We start from the raw sequence: 23,203 nt of genomic DNA on the forward strand, positions 1-23,203 counted from the left end.
GTGAAGAATGGTGATGAATGACTTAATTAGGGAAGCTGTGAAAAGGCAAAAGGTAAATGTTAATGCCTTCTTTGTAATCAGCTAATGATCTTCTTGTCTATAATGGGACATTAATTTGCCAAATAATTTATCTGAGAAAGAGTTGGCAAGGAAGAGAGAGAGATATGGCAAGGAAGTATATCTAAATGCATGGGTGAGAAAGGAGAAGCCATTATATAACATCCTCAAAAAGGTTATTTCCAGATATTGTTGAAACAAAATATTTTGCTGGATCTGCAATGAACTCTCATTCTGCACTTTGAGTTGTCAAACACCTTGAAATGTCAAGCACAATTTTGGTTCAGTTTGAAACCAGATCTGTATCTCTATATATTTAACTTCAAGAAATCTCTTGCAAACAAAGAACATCCCTTATTTGCTCAGCACTTTTATAATATGGGACACTATCTTCCCAATAAGCTGAAGCTAATATTTGCAGAGTTCAATTGTGAGGACACTTTCTGCTCTTGGGAAAAATACTGCCAAATGTGTGTGTGTGTGTTTTCACATCCTCATGCTAGATGGAATGTGGCCTAGGTAACTTAAAGAATAAAAACATGCCTAGCAAAGTCTTTTATATGTCACCATTGATAAACTTCTGTTGGTTTCATTGCACAATACAACAAACAGCCAAAGAGAAAACCCACCAAACAAAACAATTTGTCAACTAAAGCAAACCCTAATCTAAATCTTTGTAAATGGGAGTGACTGGTCTTGAAGAAACGGAATTAAAAGAACCTGTAAAAGGCTGTGTCTGGTGATACATCTCACTTCAAATTTCCCTGGAGAAGCAACAAATCTACAAATGTGACAGCCTACTTTGCAGTACTGGAATTTGGAGATCCTTTAGGGAACTGTCCATCAAAATCACAAACAGCCTTTTTCTTCTGTGTTTTACCCAAATTGCATCCCCTTACCAACTCTTTAGGTGATGTACAAAATAGCTCAGTTTGTCACTCATTTCACAGCCTATGATTAGTGTTAATATCTGTCCATTAATAGCAGCAATAAAGCATTTAAGCAGAGTGAATCACTAGGACATAATGGCACTTTCTCCTCTAAAAGTTCCTTTTCTCTGCCATTTTGCGTTTTCTCTGAGGTATCCAAAACCCATTCCAGACACCTGCTGTCTGGTAGTCAGAAAAGTAAAGTCAAAGCATCTTGTAACAGACTCACCAGAGGGGATTTTTTGCATTTTTTTTCATGTTCTTTTTGCAGCTCAGGTAGCTGCCAAGGCTGGTGGTGCCTGGGTGAGAGTGCAGTGTAGGCAGAGGCATTTTTCAAGTTGCAGACATGTTTCAAATATCCTCTTCCAGTCGTTTATGGGAATTGCCCCTCCTCTGGCACTTTCCCACGGCCCTGGGAGGAGAATATTAATCATGGGTTTGGTATCCCAAGTAAATAAGCATTCCTGGTGAAAGCCACGTCTGCATCTGATGTTTATTAAGGATTTGGCACTTACTGTATGAAAGAGGACATCAGCTGAATTCAGTGATTGTGTGTTGTTTTAGTGAGCAGGTGCTCCAGCTGAACTTGTCCATTATAAGCAGGTGATGATTTGTGAGTTTTTTAAGTATAAATTGCATGTTTAGTTTGCTGATTCAATTTAGAACGGGAGCGTGGGAAGGGCTGCCCGGAATTACTCTAATGATTTGTTGGCATTTCTATTGGTGAACTGATCTTTTTCTTATTGCTCACCTCAGATACTTTATTAATTTCCCTCCTAGAGATCAGTTTTCAGTGTAAATTCTAGCTCCAGTTCGAGCTGTGCTGCTCAGGGCACAGGAGAGAACGTTTTAATGTGGTGTCACTGGACTGGCTGGGCTCTGTGCAGGTGAGGGATGAGTTCACACAATTCCTTACAGCAGGATTATCTCTGCTGTACACCTAAAGCACTAAGACTTAGCAAGATTTATAGGACTATTAAGGATGAGCTATCGGGTAGATCTCCTGGATGATGATATTCATCGTTCTGTGTTCGTACAACCGCTCCTTCAGGAAGGTCACAGAGCAGGAGCAAGGTGGAATTAATGCTTTGAAAAACAGGAGGGCCCCCCTCATCCTCAGTGCATCTGCAGGTGAATTTAAAGAGCATTAACAAGAGATGGAAACTGCCCCAGCTCCCTGAGTGCCGAGCATCCAGCGTGAGGGCAGTGAGGTTTCCTCACTTCTGCCATTTTTCCCATTTTTGCCTCACTTTCTTTCTTATTTTTGGGTGTCAGCCCTGCATGGAGATGGTTATGGGGCAGGGCTGTGGAGACCTCCCAGCTCCCATCTTGTGTATCTTCCTCAGGGGTCCTGGGGGTGAGCTTCTCTGCTGGTGAGGCTTCTCTGCTGCCTGCATGCCTCAGCTGCCAAGGCTTGGACAAATCAAACCTTTTGTGCTTCAGCCACCAAGCAGCCAAGTGACAAATGTGCCTCATCTGTGCTGGCTTCATACCGTGGCCTCTAAGCTCTGTTTGAGCACCCATGGCACTGCTTTGTGCCCCCAACACCCAGTTCTTGGGACTTCTTGCAACCGTGTTCAAAGCTGAATTTCAGCACAGACACCAGATGTTTTCATGGTCTAAAATATTAGTAATTAATCTGAATTTGTAGTGTTCCTGCCTTGGAAGAAGCTTTTACTTTAATAGCCCTTTTTTTTTTTTTTTTTTTTTTTTTCTTCTTTTTTTCTTTATATTTTTTTTCAAAGTGTTATTCTAAGTAGATCAGCATGCTGAAAATTTGCATCGTAAAAGATTGTTTTGGAACAAAGCAGGATCTAATGAGCATATAGTAAATCCCTTGGCTCTGCAGCAAAGCCACAATAAGCATAATAGCTCTCACTGAATGAATCCCTCGCAGCCTAAAAGCTTTTTTCTTTAAAATGAGATAGCAACCCTGCAGGATTTAGTGTAGACAATATGCAAAGATCATTTAAGGGTCTGCTGTGGAAAGAGAAAACAAAGGAGGATGACTCCACTTAGGGTCCTTTGAAAAGACCCTTTGTGATCACTTCATTAGTCAGTCTGTTTCAATATTTTCTCATTCAAGAATGACTTTATTCTAATTGAAGCATCAATAAATTCCATTCTTTATTCTTCCTCCCTGTGGTCTCAGCTAAAATGTCAGGAAGCATTTCATCATTTTTCAGCCTCCTTACTGAAGGCTGAGCGCACAGGAAGTTTTATTTCATTAGCAAAAGGCTGAAAGTGTGAACTGCTGGTACTGCACAAGAAAGTTGAGAACTCACTTCGGTGGGAAAAAAAAAAAAAAAGGTTGAACAACTTTTATTTTTTCTTTTTCCCCTGGCTTAGCTTTGGTAACCATTGAAGGGAGATGCTGTTGGAGGGTTAGTTTAGTGCTCTTCAAAAGATTTCTGTGGTCAAGCAAGGCACCTTTACTCTGGCCTAAGGTATTGCTGATCTTCCCCAGGCCTCTGACAGAGATTTGGAGGTAGGATCAGCTGAGCATGGCAGCAATCTGGAGCATTTTCTGTGGCAGTGAGTGTCCTGTTCTTGTGTTCCAGAAGCAATCCTGGTGCTTGGGTGCAGGTTAATAAAGCACTGTCTGGCAAAAAGGGGTATTTTCCTAAGAACTTAAATGTTGCAGGAGCTCAGCTGCAGATTTTCTCATGTAAGCTTAGTGTACATAAGACTTTATCCCTTGCTGGGGTTTGAATTTAGAGGGAGATTTTCTCTGTGGTCTATTGGGATAAGTGAGGAGAAAGAACCTAAAGCAATCACATGAAGGAGATGTAAGGAACAAGAATAACAGGCTTGTCTTTAATGCTGTTTCATATATCCCATATAGATTGTACTTTTCCAAGGCAAACTTGTTGAATTTTAGCAGTTACAGCACGAACAATATCTGTGCTGACATATTTACAGAAATGACTGACAGCGATTCTATTGATTTGGGAAAAAAAAATTGAGTAAATTTGTAAGAAAGCAGAAAATTATTCTCATCAAGTGCATTCTTAAAGAATACGTTATGAGGAGCATCTGCCTGGGACAATTGGCAAACAACATCAGAGACACCAAACTTCATTTACTTTATAGAAGAAAAATGATTTGTGCTTGCAAAACACAATATGTATGGCACTAGACCAGAAGGAATATGAAGCCTCTTTTAGACTTGAGGAGAATTCAGAGAAAACAGAGTTATTATCTCTGGTCTATGAAGTTTGAGGGTTTGCCTCAAAGCAAGTCTCTTTCCTACGCCTGTCATTTACATGATAGGAGCTGTTAACATCTCCTGGAGCATTTCGAGGTGCCAACATTCATTAATTTGCTAAGAAAAACAAGCCTTTGAAAATTAAAACCTTGCTCTTTGGCTGTCCCCTTTCCCTTCTCCCATTCCTCAGACCCTGCTGCCCTCCCTGAGCAGAGAGACTGGAGCAGGGGGAATTTGGCCAGCATCACTGCACTGACTGAACTTCCCTAGCAGGAAACAAGAATCCCGAACAACCACCACCTCTCAGAGCTTGGATATTTTATTCTTTGCCATCTGAAGTCCGTGTGTAAAGCCCAGCAGTGTGGCACAGGGCATCATCCTGCCTGTGCAGGGTCAGGCTGCTCCTCTTGCCTTGAAGGGTTTTTGTAACTTCCATCTCCCAGCAGCAAGGCGTTTCAGAGAGTCTGGAATTTTCCTTGCAGAAGAGAGATCTGCCTCTTACCCAGACATGCTCTTTTCAAAGGTGCACTACCCTCTGTAAAAGCTGTGCAAAATACAGAGATTGGATTAGTGGTTAAAGCATATGGGGCATTTTCAATATCATTTTAAATCCCATCTCCTCCCTTGCATAGCAGCCAGTCTATTAATTTATCAGCCCTAGTTCTTTACACACAAAGTTTATCTTTACAGCAAGATAGCAGTTGCTGAGTGTGAGTTTCTCTAGAACATGTTTCAATTTCTTCATGCTTATCTATTTCTCTCTGTAAGGGGGTTAACAGAAGGGTTTTATCTTCTCACTCTTGTCACATCTGAAATCTTAACTGGCTTGAGGTTCTGTGTAACCTCTAAGAAACATGTGAAGGACAGCCTTTAAATTTGCTACTGAAGAGCCACCAGACAAATATAAAAGATGCATGTGTTGAGTGTCTCATTGCAAGAATGTTATTGTTCCACTGGGTTTGTTTTTTTTCCTGAAAGCAATTCATCTTTAAGTACCAGAAACCCCCAAGGGATCCAAGCTGAGAGGTCAAACTCAAAAAAATTCTAACAAATTTTGAAGGCTAATCAAGTACCTATGAATTTTATTTTTTAACTTTTCTATAAAGAAAAGGTATCATTTTGAGTCTGCCATGAAATTCACATTGAATGACACTCCAGGAGGATCTTGAACTCTATTGTATAAAATTGTGGGAAAAGCAGCAAGCTTCCAAATATTCCTCATTGAGACAACTGAAATATTGATAAAAATAATAATCATAAAGCAGTAATACTAGAGCCAAACATATCCTAAAGACATGCATGGCTGCATCTACTATATCCTCCATTATTTCTGCTTCTCTCTTCAAATTAAGTTCTTGCTGCTTGAGCCAGGGGGAAAAAAAAAAAAAAAAAAAAAAAAAAAAAAAAAAAAAAAAAAAAAAAAAAGGAGGAAAGTCCCAGGTGAAATTCAACCCTCCGAAAATCATTAGCCCACAAACACAGCTCTGTGTTTCCAGCCTTCCAGGGCAGCAAGAGTAAGGGATGGGTATTGACACACATAGGATAAGAAGACTCCTAATAACAGAGTTAGCTTTCATGTTTGAGGTTTTGTCACACTCCCTCTACATCTGCTGTGAGCAGATTATCTGCAGACTGCTTTGAGCAGGAGTCGAGGGCAAAAAGGAAGGATTGTCACCCAGTCAATGTCAGGATCACTCAACCAAGGACCCTTTTGGGTCCTGTAATTTGAAAGCACAGGTCAGAAGTTTATCCTGAAACCTCTGAACAGAACAAAGATATGTGGATCTTGAGATGTGATTTCTTCCTTTGCTCAAGTCTCTTTTTGGCATCTGAAAGTCTCTCTCATGTAAGCTGGTTTGTCCCAACGTGGAAAGATTTTTGCTCTCTAAGTGCGCCATGAACTAGCACAGGCTATTTTGAGAAATGACAGTTGGGACATTTTTAAACCCTAATTACAGCTGCCTTTAAAGATGATGATAAAAATGCAGTTGATGAACAAAACGAGACCATGTGATTAATTTTTCCATATGATGTGTTTGATTATGACAGCTCCCCAGTCTCTAACAGCTTCCTATGTGAAGTGAAAAACAGAGAGAGAGCACTTTATCTAACACAGCTGATTAAATATGACTCTCTAGGCAGCTCTGAGAATACATGCAGGAGAGAATATCCATAAAACTCCATTAGAAAACAAGAAAATGTCAGGCTATAAATTGCTCTGAAGGATCAGTTTTCAGTGATCTACATAAATTGTCAATATCAGAGATGCAAGAACACTGAGTGTGCTCTATTCCTGTTAATTTTTTGTTTCTAGTGTGGGCACCAGAAGAGTTGGCACATCCCATAAGGACTGGAGGATAAGTACAGAGCTCCCATGTTTCAGGCGGGAAAGGATTTTATTGTCATCTTTCAAATATACTTTGAAGAATTGCTTCTGATTTAGACCTTGTTAGTTCATGGCTGACTGCAGGGAGAGAATGAAACAACAGGATTTTAAGAATCAAGAGTTACCTTTCTGTTTGACTTCACCAGAGTAGGAATTTTCCTGTACCTGCTGTAGCCATGGATTTTATTTTACACGTGGTGTTACAGGGGCTGGAGCAGACTCAGTGCTGCCTTCTGTTCTAAATTTCCTGCCCTTCAGGTATTGCAAGTTTTGTCAGAAATCAGGATTTTGTCACTTCAAGGAACCACAATTTGAATCCCTCTGTCAGATCCAGCTGATAAATTATACAAAAAAAATATATTTCCTTTGAACACTCTGCACTTTGGCAAAAATTCTAAATGATCACAAATGTTGGTTTTAATGTCATCAAAAGATTTTGTTATTTTATTTTTACCACAAAGGTTTGTGTTTTCAGTTTAAACTGACCTTTCAGACATGTATATAGATATGTACATAATCTAATTTTAAAAAGTTTTTAAGACCAAGCAGATATTCTGAAAATCATCAGTTACTCAGTTTCAGAAAAACCTTTGTGGGGAACACAGGGAGAGGTAATAAAGAGTTTGTGTTCCTATTAGTGAAAACATTTAAAATTGATGTTATTCTTGAAAATTTAGGTCAACAAAATTCCTAAAACCTGTGGAAATCCTTTCATCATAGAAAAATCTTCCCCAGTCCTGCTGTAGGTGTGTGTAGGCAGTCTAGAAGACATCCATTTCTGGTAGGCTTTGCCTTGAAAATCAAAGAAAGCCTGAGATCCCTGCCTTTTAAGAATTCCCACGCTGGAATATCATAAAGCAGGCATATCTGAGCTGCTTTAAAAACTCCTCCATCTCTTCTGCTGCCTTCACTCAGAAAAGGAAAGTTTGAAATCTGAAAGGCTACTTCTGTGAAGTGCTGCTCAGGCATAGTTCAGAGCTGCTCCATTAAACATCAGAGCCCTGTTCCAGCACAAGGGTTTTGTTTCAGGATGTGCAGAACATCCCCGTCTGAAATGCTGCCTCTGGCAGGGCCGTGGCACCAGTGCCAGGTGACATCCTCTGCTGGGTGTACCAGAAATGAGGGACCCTGCTGCCACCTGGGTGTTTTGAAACTGGTTCTTTTCCATTTTGTTGCTGCTGGAAGATGCAGACTGTAATTATTCCTTTCAAGGAAGGGTCACTGAAATGTCCATAAGGTTTTGGAAGCAGATAAAGCACAAAGCTGCTCCAGCACCCATGGACATTGTGCAGGGACTCCTCCAGAGAGATTGCTACCTGTGAAAAATGGGCTCAAAGCCTCAGGGTACTGAAAATTTCATTAATTGCTCAATGTTCTATATCATTAGAAAAAAAGAAATAAAAAAATAAAAAGGCTGGACTAACCCCAGCTCTTCTGAAAAGTCAGGTTTTAAAAGAGGTGGAGACCAACACATTGCAAATGCCTTGGTCACACTCCACTGGAGTTGCTTTGGCATCTATAAACTTGTGGTATTGAGAGGAATGGATGGAACTGGTGTGTCTGTGAAGAGGATACAGAATTGTAGGGAAAAGCTGATGATTTGGAAGCAAATCCCCCTCACACTGAAGTGTCCTTTCCACTGTTGCACATTCTGGGATACCTCATCTCTCCAGCTGCTTAAATCAAAGGTCTATTTGATGGAAAAGAGAGTTGTAACAGAGAATCTGGGACTTTTTTCTCTCTCACTGAGCACCAGGGTGTTTAAGCTGCAAAATTCACAGCAAGGTACAAAGTTCTTAAGGACCATGATCTTTACTTCCAGTCTAAGTTTTCAAAGTTAAAACTCTCTCCCCAGCTTTTCCTTCATACTGATGCCATTTTTATTTTTTCCTATTGATTTTTCTTTTAGTGAGATCCTCTGTACCAAATTAAATAACCCTGTGCAGTCACTTCTGTGTGCACAGTAATGAAATATTCAATTTACAGAGCACCAAGTCCATGGAGAGGGAAGAGCCCTCCCTATAATCAGCAAGAGCCTCTTGGGACCTGCAGCCACTCTCTCGCCAATGGCAAATATTAAATCCCAACAATAATATTTAAAATGCTAAAAATGGCAAATATTAAATGCCAGGGTATTTCTGAGCTCTGACTCTGCAGGACATGGTGCTGCTGGAAACAGGTCTCACGTGCAGAGCAGGAGACCACATCAGCAATGTTCCCTCATGTATGCTGCAAGATTTAGGAATTGATTAGCCCAGCACTGGCTGGATCTACTTCTTATTTCATGGTGGCCAGTGGTGGCTGGTTTAACTCTTTTTCACTTGAATTATTTAAATCCTGATAAGGATGGTTTTGATCTTCATTAGAAAGTACTCGTGGGAAAATGCATTTCCTTGGAAAATTGATTCTTGTTTGGCAAGAATTAAAGCCTGGCACCTTATTAGCCTTCTTAAATAATGTACCCAACCTGCCTTCAGAGAACTTTGCTGATGCACAGTTGAGGCCATGGCAGACAAGACATGGCCTCATCTCAGATTTTCTCTCACACATAAAACGTGATGTCCAGCTGCTGCATCAACAACAGCCACGTTCCTGTAGGACAGGCACACCTCAGGCGTACAGGAATAGCTGATAATTAGTGTCAGTAAATCATTATAGTGCAAGCCACAAACATTATCACTCAGTTTGTAATTTACTCCTGATGGGGGTACTTGTTCTTCTCAATACTTAATATGTCTGTTTATAGAAAAGTTGATTGAGATAATTAGCAGTAAAAATGCTAAGGTAACACAGCTATGGTAACATTTAAATTGCTATCAGTTTTGTTTATAGCAGCCTAAAGAGCAGCGCTGAAATTAGAAATTAGCTACAATTAGCAAATAAATTGAGTGTCTCTTGGAATTACTTGATCATGTCTTAAAATGTTGCACAGTGTGATGTTCACAGAGGCAAAGCTGAATACCTGGGCTGCTCTGCTGCACCAAGTCAAGGGGAGCACACCTTGCTTTGCTGCTGCTCCTGGCCTTCCATGGAGCCTGGGCTGTTGTCCCACAGTACAGCTTTGATGAGTGTATGCTATGAAGCCAAAATATTAAGAAAAAAAAAATTGCTCTAAGGGATTTGTTTCTCTGTGGGGGAAAAGAAGGTGGAGTGGGATTTTCAGTGATGTGCACCCTTGTGGGGAGCAGTTCAGAGACTGTAACACTGCCACCAGCTCAGTAAATGAACCTTGAGACACACATTTGCTGTTGGCACATGAGAGGAATGACTTGGGCTGGAAATGTGTTGTTATCCCAGAAGATAAGCCACAGATATGGAAGGCAGCTTTCTCTGATTGCCTGAAATGTGTCGCTTTGGAGGGCCTTGGGCATCATTTTATGTTCACAGTTAGAAATAGTTCGCTTCCCTCAGTAAGGTACTTTAAGGATCCTGCTTGATAAGTGCTTTACAGAGGCAGGTAATTATTTTCCTGGCATAATTTCATAGTTTGATGTGGAAAGAAGTGTGTTGTCTGCTACTGTTAAAATGGGTCATTAAGTACAGTTTTGAGAGTGAAAAGGGAGGGAATCAACCACTTTCAGGATCAGCCACTGACTCACCTCAGGTGAGAACCTGACTCACACAGTAAAAGGTTTGTCATTCTTGCAGCCTTTGTTAGAAGCAGCCAGGCAATGGTTTTCTGCATCACACGTGCCTTTCAACTCTGTATCCAGAGAGGAGAAGGTGCTGCTGGACATCCCGTCCTCCTCCTCGCAGCACAAGTCTCGAGTATTCATCCAAATCTCACATGATGGCTCTCAACTGCTGGGATCTTGCCCAGTTTTGGATGCTCATATTTGATTATACTACAGAAACTCTTCTATTCAGTGTAAGTTTAAGTAATTAGTGGGCTGGAAGGGAAGGAGACAAGATGTTCACCCTGTATTTAGCCATGTGCTGGAAGGGTGTGGGGATAGTGAGTCATGTCTGTGCTCCACTGAACAGCACCTAATCTTCCTGAGGTAAACCAGGAGACTTTGTCTGGCCTGGGAAGAAATACCACAACTGAGCAGCTGTGACATTTGTCTGGGGTGTGGAGAAATGGTGGCATGATGATGTTCACCTGGTGATACACAACTATCTGACTCTTTGCCCCCTGTGCTCTACATCCAGTTCTCTTTCTTTGGGATTGGAAATATTCTTATCCAGGGAAACATCCCCTGCTTGTGTTAAAAGTTACATATTCCCAGAAAATCTGGGGTAAATTTCAGCATCTTCTAAGGAAGAAAAATTTCCTTGAGTATTTCTTTCCTTCTTTCCTCCTCTGCAGCAAATGCTGCCTCTTTAAAGAGCAAAATTGGGCTGAGGGGAAAGGGAAGAAGTGGCTGAGTGTCAGTGGAAAGCAGTCCAAGGGATTATGGATGGGGCAGTCACACCACAGCCAGACCCATACTGAGAGCTAAGCACCAGGATCAGACAGAGTGAGAGTTATCTGGCCTCAGGCTGCTGCTGCCTTTTTTTTTTGTTGTGTTTCCTTCAAAGCCAGGTGCCTGTGTTCCCTGTGGGTTTCATCTGTGGAGAATTTATCACTGATAAATAACTGTTTGTGTTGAATTTACAGATGAGCTAAACTGTTTTCTTTAATGTTGCAGTTTAGTACCTTTTCATTTTCAGGTTTGTGTGAGCACTGGCATTCAAAGGAAATAAATCTGTCACTCAGATAATGTACTTGCCCTTGGTACCAAAATACATAAATAAGAGTTACAAGGTCATTAGGCATATCAATAGAAAGAAAAATGTGCTGTGCATTAAATAGCTGACTTCCAGGCTGGATTGGGCAAATAGCAGTGTAGTAAAGTGTACTGCTCATTTCTCCTTCTGATTGTGAAAATCAATTAATTCTTTTCTTTCTTTTTCTTTTTTTATTTTTTTGGTAGCACTTCCTCTTTTCACTGGAAACCGTCTGCTCATGTCAGTCCAAATTTATGAGCAGTGTGGTTTTCAGTGTATTCCATTTATCAAATGTAAATTTCAGTGGCCAGTGATTTACTACAGAAGTCTTTGGAAAGCAGCAAGTAAATAGGACCAAACAAAGTATTAAAAAATAAAAGGCAGAGCAGAAGAGATTTTATTTGCCACTTCCCAAGCACTTTATCTTTGTCCTTGAGAAGGCAGGTTAGGTGGAGAACTGCCCCAGTATAGTTCTGGAACGCATCTTGTATGGAAATGTGCTTTTATTCTCAGTAAAAGGCAACCTTGGAAAGTACTGAATTATTGCTTATATTTTACTACCTTTCGTTTACTTCAGCCAGACTCCACTACTACTAGGTGCAGACCTGAGGGAGCTGAATCCATAAGCCTCCCTCACTCTGCATCACTCCAGTCCTTGCTGATGCAGAGACAAGTCCTCATTGTCCCCTGCCAGGGACAGTAAATAATCAGCAGGGAGAAAACTGCACAGTGTGGGTTCCATGGTGTCTGGGTGATACCGTCTCCACTCAGCCCCTTTCAGCCCTCTTTTTCAACTCGGGGATAGAGAGATAAGATGGTGAGAGGTCTGGAGCACCTCTCCTGTGGAGACAGTCTGAGAGAGCTGGAGCTGTTTAGTCTGGAGGAGAGAAGGCCCTGGGGTGACCTTAGAGCCCTTTCCATGTATCAAACACAGCCAGATGACACAGCTGAGTTTTGTTGACGTTTCAGTAACAAACACTAGGTTAAAATAACACCCATGGCAGGGGTGACCACCTCATGATTTATTCTCTGCTTGATGGTCCTAAGAACAGTGATATTATGGTGAAGGATTTGTCTCTTCATGGCTTCTAAATTTATGTCCCTAACGCAGCCATCTGCATCCCCCTCAGACTCCCCTGCAACGCGCAGCCAGAGGCAAATTGTGCGATCCTGTTGGCCCATTCCATAGCCCTCACCTCTGTACACACAGCACCTGCAGAGAAGCACTTGTGCTGCCTCTGAAGGGGTAAAAAGAAGCCACGTGGGTGTTTTCTGTGCCTCCCGCAGGTGTGGCAGTGCGGGGGCAGCATGGAGGTGCTGCCCTGCTCGCGCGTGGCGCACATCGAGCGCACCAAGAAGCCCTACAACAACGACATCGACTACTATGCAAAGCGCAACGCCCTGCGCGCCGCCGAGGTCTGGATGGACGACTTCAAGTCGCACGTTTACATGGCCTGGAACATCCCCATGGCTGTAAGTACAGCTCACGCTCTGTCCTGAGCAGAGGCAGACACCCCAAAGCTGTTAGCTCTTGGAGGTGAAGGGTGTTACTGCAGTGGCACAAAGTGGGCTAAGCTTAGGGAAAGTGTCGTGGTGCATGCTCAGTATGGGGAGTTCTGCCATTCCTCAATCTGTGTTTAGTTGTGCACTCAGTCCAGACTGTTGTATGCAGTGACACAGATTTATCATTTAAGCAGAGCAAAATGTCTCAGGTTTATGTGCTCCCCCAGAAGTCGTTAATTCGGGGCGCCGTTAAACTCTTGAGGTGTTCATATGCTGCAATGGTGGGGACGACAGAAATGGCCATAAATAAATATCATCATTCATCGTGAGACTCAGTAGACCTCAACAGCATTAAAAAAAAAAAGAAAAAAGTAAGCAATAAAAGAATCGCACATTAAATAGCTTTATTGTCCACAGGCTGAGAGGTGCAATATGGGCACATTCTGCTTCTCACTGCGCATACGAATTGTAGATGGCGTGTGGGGGCCTCTAGGAGCCCCTGTAATATAAATATTAGATAAACTGTAGGTTCAGTTTATCACTTTGTTCTGTAAGTATATCACATGCTACATCTGCACTGAGCGTAATTCTTGCAGAGAAGAGTTTTATGTTATATCCCAGCCAGGTGGAAGCTGGCTGTTGCTGGATTCCTTGGCTGTGTTTACATCGGAATTATTCATGTGAAGGGGCACAGGGAGAGCAGCTGAGGGGTAACATACACTGATCTCTAAGTGAGGATGCTTTAGTTAACCCTTTTAGAAGGGGGTTGCCCAGAGCTGAAGCAAATAGGAACAGGAAAGTTCCCATCAGAACAGGAAAACATGCAAACCCAGCAGTGTCTTTGGGAATATTCAGTTATGACCTGGATTTCATCAAAATCATGGGAGTCTTGTCATTGACTTCATTAGATTTAGTCTGTCCTAAACATCTACTCATAGTCTGGTACCTAGTTAATATGTGAAACCCCATTTTTGCTCTTTTCTCTTACAGTTGTTAAAATACCTGGAGGAGCAATGTTTCCTCCTTGTCCATGTGATCTCTGAATATGTCAGATATTCTCACAGCTCTAAATTCACTCACTGCTGTTCAATATTGGACACTGTGCAAGGTCTCTGAAATGTGTTTTTGGTGACTTCTTTTGGCACAAGAGATAATTGAAGAGAATTATTTTGCCTTAACAAAGGGCAATACTGCATCACTTTTTCCACACAAGATTTCTGTGATGATAGGAGGAAGACAGAGCAGTGCCCATTAAAGATTTATGGGCATTTTGGCCCTGTCTGCACACATAAAATACACTTGCTAAAATGGTCAGTTTTCAATTAGGAGATGAAAAACTAACCTCTGTAAATTTGCTTGCTTGGTGACATGTGCAAATGAATTCTGAGAAAAGATGATATTTAAATAAGCATTTACACCAAAACATGATTTCCTTTAATCTCTCTGAGATTACTTATTGATGCAGTTTTCTGCACTGAGCTATACAGCAGAGCTTTTTAAAAAACCCAGGCACATCTACAATAAAAGACATAAAATCAGCAGTAGTACTGAACATTAAAATTTCCTTTCTATAAAATAACTTGATTGATTGATAAAATCATAAAAATAAGCCTATTAGCTCTCAGGAAAAGGAAGCTGATGTTAGTGTTCATGACATTATTCATTATAGAGTTCAATTCAGATGACAGAGGTACTGTACTGGCATAAGCCATCACAAAAACCTTCTGCAGGGGAATTAGAAACCTTGCTAGCTGGTTAAAAAGAACATGTCCACAAATTAAATCCTGTGGACACCTCATTCTTGTACCATCACACTGTAAGCTGCCCATGGTGACTGCAGCTGGCACACAGGGTAAGCACAGCTTTTCATAGCTGCTCAATTTGCTGCTCTTGTGCTCTGTAAAAACAGCACTGCAGAAAGGGCACTGTGTTGCCTCATTTTAAATAGAGCAGAGAAGAGGCAGGTAAAACACATGCATTTTCCCATACCACAAAACCCATCCAAATTAATTTTTTTAAAACTCCCACCGTCTTTTTCACAACTCACAGGTTATTGAGAATGTGTGCATAATTTTTATCTAGATCAGCAGATGGCCTTGGGCACACCTGCAAGATCATGTTCCTGTAACCTTCAGCAGCAGGTCAGCACAGCTTCGTTTCAGTTAACCAAATACTTGCTGTGACCCCACTAATGATCTATTCCTCGACAATTTTGGTGATAAAGAAATCTCACTTTGAATGATTTATTGCACTGGGTGCCTCAGAGGATTGCTCTCCTTCCACGCAGCCTCAAGTGCTACGTAAATTAACATTCATTTGAATGGATGCTGCACTGAGGGCCCCTGACAGAACGTGCATCAGCAAGCAGCAGTGAGCACAGCAAACTCTTTATGTGGCAAATAGGAAAACCTGTTCAGTATTACACTTGTATTCTCTCCTGAAAACCAGGCATCTGCTGGTTTTAAGGGATCTTAGTAAACCCCGAGCTAAGATTTGCTGCTGTCTTGTAACCCTGCATTAAAAACAATCTGTAAAATGTACAGATATTGTTCTGGAGGAAAAGCACAAGGCACTTCAGAAAGATCTCATGCAAAACTCCCCAGTTTCAGTCCATTTGATTAATATAGTGTCGGAAAAGGGTTTTGGATGAGGTAACTCTTACTGTCTTAATGTTGAACTGGGATGATTTATGACACTTTAAATCAACAGACTCTAACTCAGGACCCACCAGTTTTAAATGGCTGACTTTGTTCTTATTAACTTGAATCTTCCAGCCTGTGTCTTTCATGAGATTTGTATTTAAATGTGAATTAAATTCTGAAGTAGAATTATAAAGGTCTTGAGTTTAACTGCGTTCCATGGCTCAAGTCTGAAAATGAGCTCCAGTTCTAGTAAAAACTGAATGCTGGTCTATATGAATGCTTGGTGGATCTTAATGACTTTTTGAGCAGCTTTGCTTTGAAGTTTTAACAGATCTGTTCTGGCATCATTTACATTACTGAATACTAGAATCTCTTACTAGACTAAAGCATGACCAAGCTGCCATATTTTAGATCAGAATTACTGCCTAAATTCTAAATGAATCTGAAAGCAAAGGCTTCAGGATTGATTGCAAACACTTAGAACTGCTGTAAGTAACAACATTCTTATTGTATTCTTATTATTTTGATTTATTTTGGGGTTTTGCTTGTTCTTTATGCTTCTTTTTCCACTGGCTTTCATTAATATTTATTGTCTGCACTCAACAGCAGCTGTTTGATGAGCTGCTGCTTACAACAAAAGAAGGAAAAGAGGGAAATACAGCTTGGTATACAAAATGAACTCCAGTTTGATTTCAGTGAAGATAGCAACCATAAAGCCAGTGCAGTGAGATTTCTTTATTCGTTTTTCTGCTTTGCAGAACCCCGGAGTTGACTTTGGAGACGTTTCTGAAAGAATTGCTCTGCGACAGCGACTGCAGTGCCGGAGCTTTAAGTGGTACTTGGAGAACGTGTACCCTGAGATGAGGGTTTACAACAACACAGTCACTTATGGAGAGGTACTGCATGTCTTTGGAAACACATCCCAGCTGCCCTCCAGCAGTCCTTTCTGAGCTGGCTGTCAGGATGTACAGAGCAGTTACACATCAGCAATTACAGCAGTGGCCAAGGAAAACGCCCTCCCCTCCTTTTAATCAGCACTGAATCAAAAACGCCCTCCCCTCTTTTAATCAGCACTCTGTGTTGCATTGCACCCCCACACCCCAGTGGGTGTTTCCATATTAGGAAAAGAGTTTAAGTTACACCCCTAGAACTTTTAAGGAAGAAGAGCCAGAATCTTCCATGCTCCTCACACCGTAATTCGCCCAGTGCCAGGACAAAGGCACCTCTTGGATCTTTGAAATGTACCTCAAGACCTGTGGCTGTTTCTATGGGGCAGCTTGCCAAAAAAACCCTCCTTGATCGTTGTATACTTCAGAACAAGCACAAAATCTCTCGATACTTTTTGGGGTGACTTACCAGGTGTAAGGGCCTTCCCTGCACTGTGCACAGCTTTTGTTCTTTTGTTCTGTATAGCTTGTTATTTTCTCTTTTGTTAAAACCTTTTTGCTCTTTCAAAACAAAAAAGATCATTCCTCTTGCTAATTATTTTTAGGCCATTTCTGGGAGGTTGCTGGTCAGCCCTCAGAGCTTGATACACCTTCGTGGTGCTCATAATATGCTGGCTTCACGCAGAATTGTATCAGCTAAGGAGTGTGGCTTTGAGAAGCCCCATTCCTTTTGTTGGAGGGCAGCAGGTGAAGTCATCCTTAATGACAGTGACATGCAACCTCCTAGACTCTCATTTTAAAATACTGAGACATAAGTTTGAGGCAATCATTCTCCCAAATAAGGTGCCACAGACATCATAAAGAAAATGTCAGTGGTCAACAGAGCTAAAATAATTGTCTACATGAGCTGCAATTAATCCGAAGGCAATATATATTCCCACAAGACAACTAAATGGAGATTGTTCCTTTCTCTTCCATTTGATTGACTTCATATAAAAATAAGTCAGGCACTTGAGACATTGATACAAATTGCAAGTTTTATTCCACAATATCACTTTGCATCCTAATATGACTATCCCCATGAGGAACTGAGAAAAGGCACTGAGTAAATTCAAGAGGAGCTGTTGGTATCTGTCAGCTCTGAGAAGGTCGATAGCAGTGAAGAACGTTGGCAGAAGTGCCAATGTTGTGTCAATTATACCAGACCCTGAGCAATCTGGGCTCTAAAACAAAGTTTGTTCCTCTTGAGCTGCCACATAGAAGGTTCTTGAGTCCAACAGGAAGTTCAGTGATGCAGATCTCAAATTCTTTAACATTTTTAATAGAATAGAGCCACACAAGGTATTTACCTGGTATAAACCAACCTAGGTCCCTTTCAGTCTTACTTTAGGCTTCATCCTAAATGACATGGAGCTTCTTGTTAAGTACTTTCTCCTCTGGTTATATTCCTGGAGGAAAAGATGTCTGGATTTTTGTGAGTTTCAAGGAAAATAAATGTCTTGAGTAGATGTGAAACAGATTGAAACAGTAGTAAAAATATATTTCCTAGTGACTCAATTCCCACTTTTTTAAAGCCGTATCATAAAGCTGTCTTCATCTTCTTTAGCCTTTATAGCAGCAAAGCCATCAAATAAACCTGAAATTTAGTTGTTGGTGAGCCCCCTTATCCAATTGGATTCCCTGTTATGCTTGTACACTCTAATATGAAGGATTATATACTGATTTTTTTCAGACACCTTATGCAGCAGCTGTTTCTAAATTATGGAGGTGGCCAAGACAGGTACTTCACAGTCTAAACCAAAACTGACCTGTTGAGTCTTTTGAGGTGTCTGTCTAAATAACTTCTTGTTTATGATCTCTCTAAAGTTTTTCTATGTTCAAAATATGTGTGTAATGATTCCAGCCTCAAGAGAAAGGCTGGAAGGGTTTTCACATGAGCTCCATCCCAGTTTATATAGACTTGTAAATTCTCCTTGTCTGGGGAGGCACAGGAAATTTTTACTTCCTTACATATCTGAATCTGTGCCCTTTAATAAAATGTGCTTTATGTCACTTCTGTACATAACAATGTACTAGATTTTCAGTTCAAATAAAAATTTTTCACATGCTTTTTTGGGATTTTTTTATCAGCACCAGGAAGAAACAAAAGCAGGTCACATCCAACCCAAATCCTGGGTAGCTCCTATCCTGTTTGTAAAGCCACACTCTCAACATACAGGGTCAAAATTTACTTTTGCACAATGACAATTCAGAGCAAAACCTGGCCTGAGTTTCTTAGGGTGTATTTTAGGAAGTTCTGATGCTTGAGTAATTGCCAAAAATGTAACTGTAGCCCAAGGTGTATAAAGCCAGCAGGTTGTCCAGATTATGTCTTTTCCTGGAGCAGATTCACTGCTGGCACCCTGTCATAGCTGAAGGAGAAGCATGTGTCTCTCAGAGAGCAGTTTTACATAATGCTTGTTCCGAGAGCTGCAGCACAGCTGAGATTTAGCTGGACTGGACTAAAATAGGGATTAATTTCCAACTGACCTGTTTACATTCTGATCTGGTTACAGGTGCGTAACAGCAAAGCCAGTGGCTACTGCCTGGACCAGGGGGCTGAAGAGGATGACAAAGCCATCCTTTATCCATGCCATGGAATGTCCTCCCAGGTAAGTGGTGAAAGTCCCATCATTAGTGAGAAACCTTGAACTTTGAGGATATTCAGCAGAAACAAAGAGTAAATGTTGTATTTGGGTTCAGTTTGGCAGTATAATTCCTGAGCTGCAAAGGCAAATGTCTGGCTTTACTCCAGTCTTCTCAAGTGCCTTTTCCAAGTTTGTCCAGCATGTCAATCTATACTTTGAAGTTGCCAGTTAGGAAAACAGAAGATTCATGTTACTTTGTTTAAATAACGGGGATCCAGTGAAGATTAATTAATTTAGGTAGTCTGTGTGAGTGAGCAGTTCTCCTTGTTATGACATGACTTATTCATGGTACCTCTTTAATTTAACTGTTCCTTGGTCCAACAGGCTCCTGGGCAAAAATTATTTATCAAGCTGCTGATTTGATTCCCCAAGTAGGCAAAAAGTTAAGCACATATTTAACATCAACTTCAAAGGGAATTAAGAATATCCTTGAAGTTAAGACTTTTCTAAAATATAAGATTTCTTTTTTCTTTTTTTTTTTTTTTTGGTCAGTCCCTGTGCATATTATTATTTTCTTACAGATGTCTGAAGATTTTAAAACGACATTTCTTCTTTCCATGTTCGTAGTGGTTTTACTTACACAAGTTGGGTATTATTTAAATCCAGGACTTGAGCTTCTTCTCAAATGCAATTCTAGTTTCTTTTGAAGTAGCATCTGAGTCAAAACAGTGTTAATGAACATTCTTATGTGTAAATAAACTCTGACCTTATCAGGCTTAACAATTATCCGAGGTTCAGTCACACATATATTGATTGGGAGTCCTGGCTCGTGCATCACCATGGAGGCAAAGTGAGACAGACAGTAATTCCTACTGGCACAATGTCCACCTTTGGCAGGATCATTATGGAGTGTTTGACTGACACTCTCCTAGTAGAGGTGGAAGGAGCAGCCTTTGAATAAGGTAACCAAATAGCATTGCTTAATTAGATGTAAATTAGTCTCTCAAGAAGACTCTCGTTAGAGATGTCAAGGCGCTCAGAGAGAGCTCAGTCTCTTGCTCCATTCTAATCTGAACAGAAAGTTGCAAATTTAAGTCCTTCTAGAAAGTCCCTTAGCAACATCTAATCTCTATCAGTGTGCTAGCACTTAGAAAAGTAATGAAATAAATAGTTCTGACTGTAATTTATTTTGCAATTTAAGTCCTTAACCTACTTGTTTGTCTCCATGATTCCTGTTCCACAGAGTAGGTTTTGACTTCAGGAAGAAAATAGATGAGGGCATAAGTTACAGTGATTTTTTTTCCATTTCCCTTTAAAACAAACAAACAAACCAATAAAAAAACAGGAAAAGAGTTCTCATTCTGCAAGAAACATCAAGTGAAGGTAGAGGTGATGTTTTATCTAAGTTGAGTATTTCACAGACAAGCATGAGTTGAAGCCACTCAAATGCAGCCAAGTTAATTAATGATTACACAGCTGGAAAACTTCTATCATCTCACCACAATTTACAAAATTAATTCAGTGTGAGAACCACAGCTGCACAAACCCTAATCAAGGATATTCAAGCACATAGCATGAAAGGTGTTGACAGCAAGCGTTTTAATATATTAAATAAACATTTTTAAAGCCCCTCTTCTAATCAGCCTGGGTGAACATAGTTGTCTGCTGCATTTAGCTTTCCATTTCTGACATTTTTCATCTCAAGCATAGGACATAAAATACCCCTCCTGAGCCGAGATTTGGGTTATTTGTACATGCCTACTGAATATAAATTAATATAAATATGAAACTCATTTTCCCCAGTTGGGTTATCACTGGTGTTCATATGTCCTACCAATGTGAAAGCCTTTCCCTCCTGAGCTACAGCCTTGTTTGTTTTTCATACTCTTCAATTCTGACAAGCAGATTTCCAGTGATTTTAGTGTACACGTGGTTCTACTGCAACCCACCCAAGTCAGGCAGGTGTTTAAAGAAAGCTGAGTTATGAATATGATTATTGTTCTTCTGTGAAAAAATGTTCTTTTTCTCTGTGTCTCACCCTTCTTTTTCCCTTGGATGTTGTTGTCCTGCATCACAGTGGCAAAATAAAACCACTCCACTGTGACTGCTCCATGAACAAAATGCCTTTCCCTGTGTGTATCTTCAAGATCAGTTTTCACCATGATAAATCACGTCTTTGTAATGACATCAGCTTTTAAATTTCTTTATTCAAACAGGGACAAGCTCTTTTATGAATGCTCTGAAATGCATTTAGCCTGAGTTTACATCAATTTAGTTTAATGAGTTTGACTTGAGCTAAGTCATTTTAAGCTAACAGCTAAGAATATCCAGACAAGGTTTTGCATCAGTCTGAGTCCATTTCAAAACCCGTTTTACAGAAAAGTAGTGTCCTTTTTATATGTGTTCATTGGATCTGAAGTTTGAGCCTAATGGCTTTCTGGAAAACACTATCTGCTAATATTGCTGGGAGAAACAGTTCAGGGCTACAGAAGATTTTCAAATAAAGGAATGTATTTGGAGTCTGGTCTGCCTGTGTGTGGCCTCCATTGCACTATCAGCTGCAAAACCCAGTGGTTCTTTACACTTTTGTTGGGAGAAAAAGAAAAAAAAAAAGGAAAGTGGGGTTTTGAGGACAGATACAATGCCCCTAAAAGTGGAATGCGTTGTTCTGGAAGCTTCGGAGAATGGTTGAAGCACATGCAGGTTTTGAGCCGTGTGGGAGCACTTACACAGCCCCAGCAGAAACATTCACTGTCTCAGAGTCTGTCTTTAATGCCATGATGCAGAGCTGATTATATGGTCTGTGAAAGGCAGGAGAACTTAATGAAATGGCATCTTGGGATGGAAGGGCCACGGTGAACAGCCTCCTTCTCCACCCTCCTGCCTTCCCTTTCACAGCACAGAGAGGGGAGGCACTGCAGCTGCGGAAGGGAGAACTCCCTCTGCATTGAGAACAGCCAGAAGGAAGGCAGAGCTCCGTGCTCGGATTCCTGGGGCTTGCAGCTCCACAAATAGAGGAATGAGAGGAGATGAAAGGCTCTGCTTAAACTGTTGCTGGAGGGCAGATATTTAACATTTTGCTGGGTAGAGCTGTGAGTGCCCACATTTGCGTGCAGGGCAGCAGGGTGGATGAACAGGTGGTTTCTCCGCTTGCAGGAAGCTGTGGGTGGAATTCTGGAGCAAATGTGGATTTTTGATAGCTTGTGATGTGTTTGCCTTGAGGGGACAGGTATTCTGGAGATGAGGGGAGTTTGGGATTCCTGCATCACTCACTGTTTCAGTTCCTGTGTCAGCTGACAGCTTGCCTTAACTGCAGGCCTGAAGAACCATTTAACAATTTCCTTTTGCCTGGAGAAGGAGAGAGAAAGGTTAAATTTAGTGTGGAAAGCTACCAGGCCCATCCTAGAAACTGTTTCCTACAAACAATCACCTGTAACCATTTGGTGCTTTTTTCACTTGACTGGAAATTAGCAGGAACTGATGTTTTTGAAGTCAAATCCTCCAGTTTAAAGCTGCCGTTTTCTTACCACAATAATATTCCTGGAGGATCATATTCCACAGGCAGCAGCACTGACTATATTTGATCCAGGTGTGGTGGCTTTGACATCTTTTGCATTCTGCCCAGGTTCCTGAATGTTGAAGGCAAAACTATCCTATCTTACATCAGAATAGCAGATGGTATCAGGATTAGATCTTGAGTATTTAATAGAGCACTTGGCTTCAGTGTCATTTGAATCCTTCAGCTCTTCCTAGATAAAAGAGAAAAACTGAGTGAAGGTCCATCCCCATGTGATGTTTAAAAGTGTGCTTCTTTTCTGCAGTTTGCAATTTGGAGTGTGTGGATATCTAAGGATCTCAGCCCATCAAAACCAGCACAGATTTTTTTTTAATTTAAATTAATAAGATTTAATATTTCTTAATGAAGAGGACTATGTAATTTGATTTTGGTTGGCTGGCACTGGGAATGAATTTGACACAATGTATCATGCCCACAAGTCCTATCACAAATTCAGGGATTATTTCTTTGTGGATACATTAGTGACACTTAAGATCAAGTTTGAACACAGGAGGTGTAATTTTAATTGGCTGTATCCCAGTTCCTGCTTTCTATCCTGTAATAATAAGCAACTAATTTTAATGCTTATTTTATTTTCACGGTTTATGTTGTCTCTAGGAAGTTAAGATAGGAATTCTTTGGAGAGAGATGTTACTGGTCATATAGTAGCTTCTTGAAACTTAATTTCTGGTCTGAAT

At 40.8% G+C, this 23,203-nt stretch overlaps 1 protein-coding gene across 1 annotated transcript in view; it reads left to right on the plus strand.

Moving 5' to 3' along the window:
• Window positions 1-23,203, plus strand: part of GALNT9 (polypeptide N-acetylgalactosaminyltransferase 9) — a 122,567-nt gene that overhangs the window by 94,582 nt on the left and 4,782 nt on the right. Inside the window, exons 7-9 of the mRNA XM_066331476.1 lie at window positions 12,578-12,763; window positions 16,194-16,331; window positions 18,878-18,973. Coding sequence (XP_066187573.1) covers window positions 12,578-12,763; window positions 16,194-16,331; window positions 18,878-18,973 — 420 coding nt within the window. The remainder of the gene's footprint in view (window positions 1-12,577; window positions 12,764-16,193; window positions 16,332-18,877; window positions 18,974-23,203) is intronic.

This window comes from Sylvia atricapilla, chromosome 17 (genome assembly GCF_009819655.1).
Source record: "Sylvia atricapilla isolate bSylAtr1 chromosome 17, bSylAtr1.pri, whole genome shotgun sequence".
NCBI lineage: Eukaryota > Metazoa > Chordata > Aves > Passeriformes > Sylviidae > Sylvia > Sylvia atricapilla.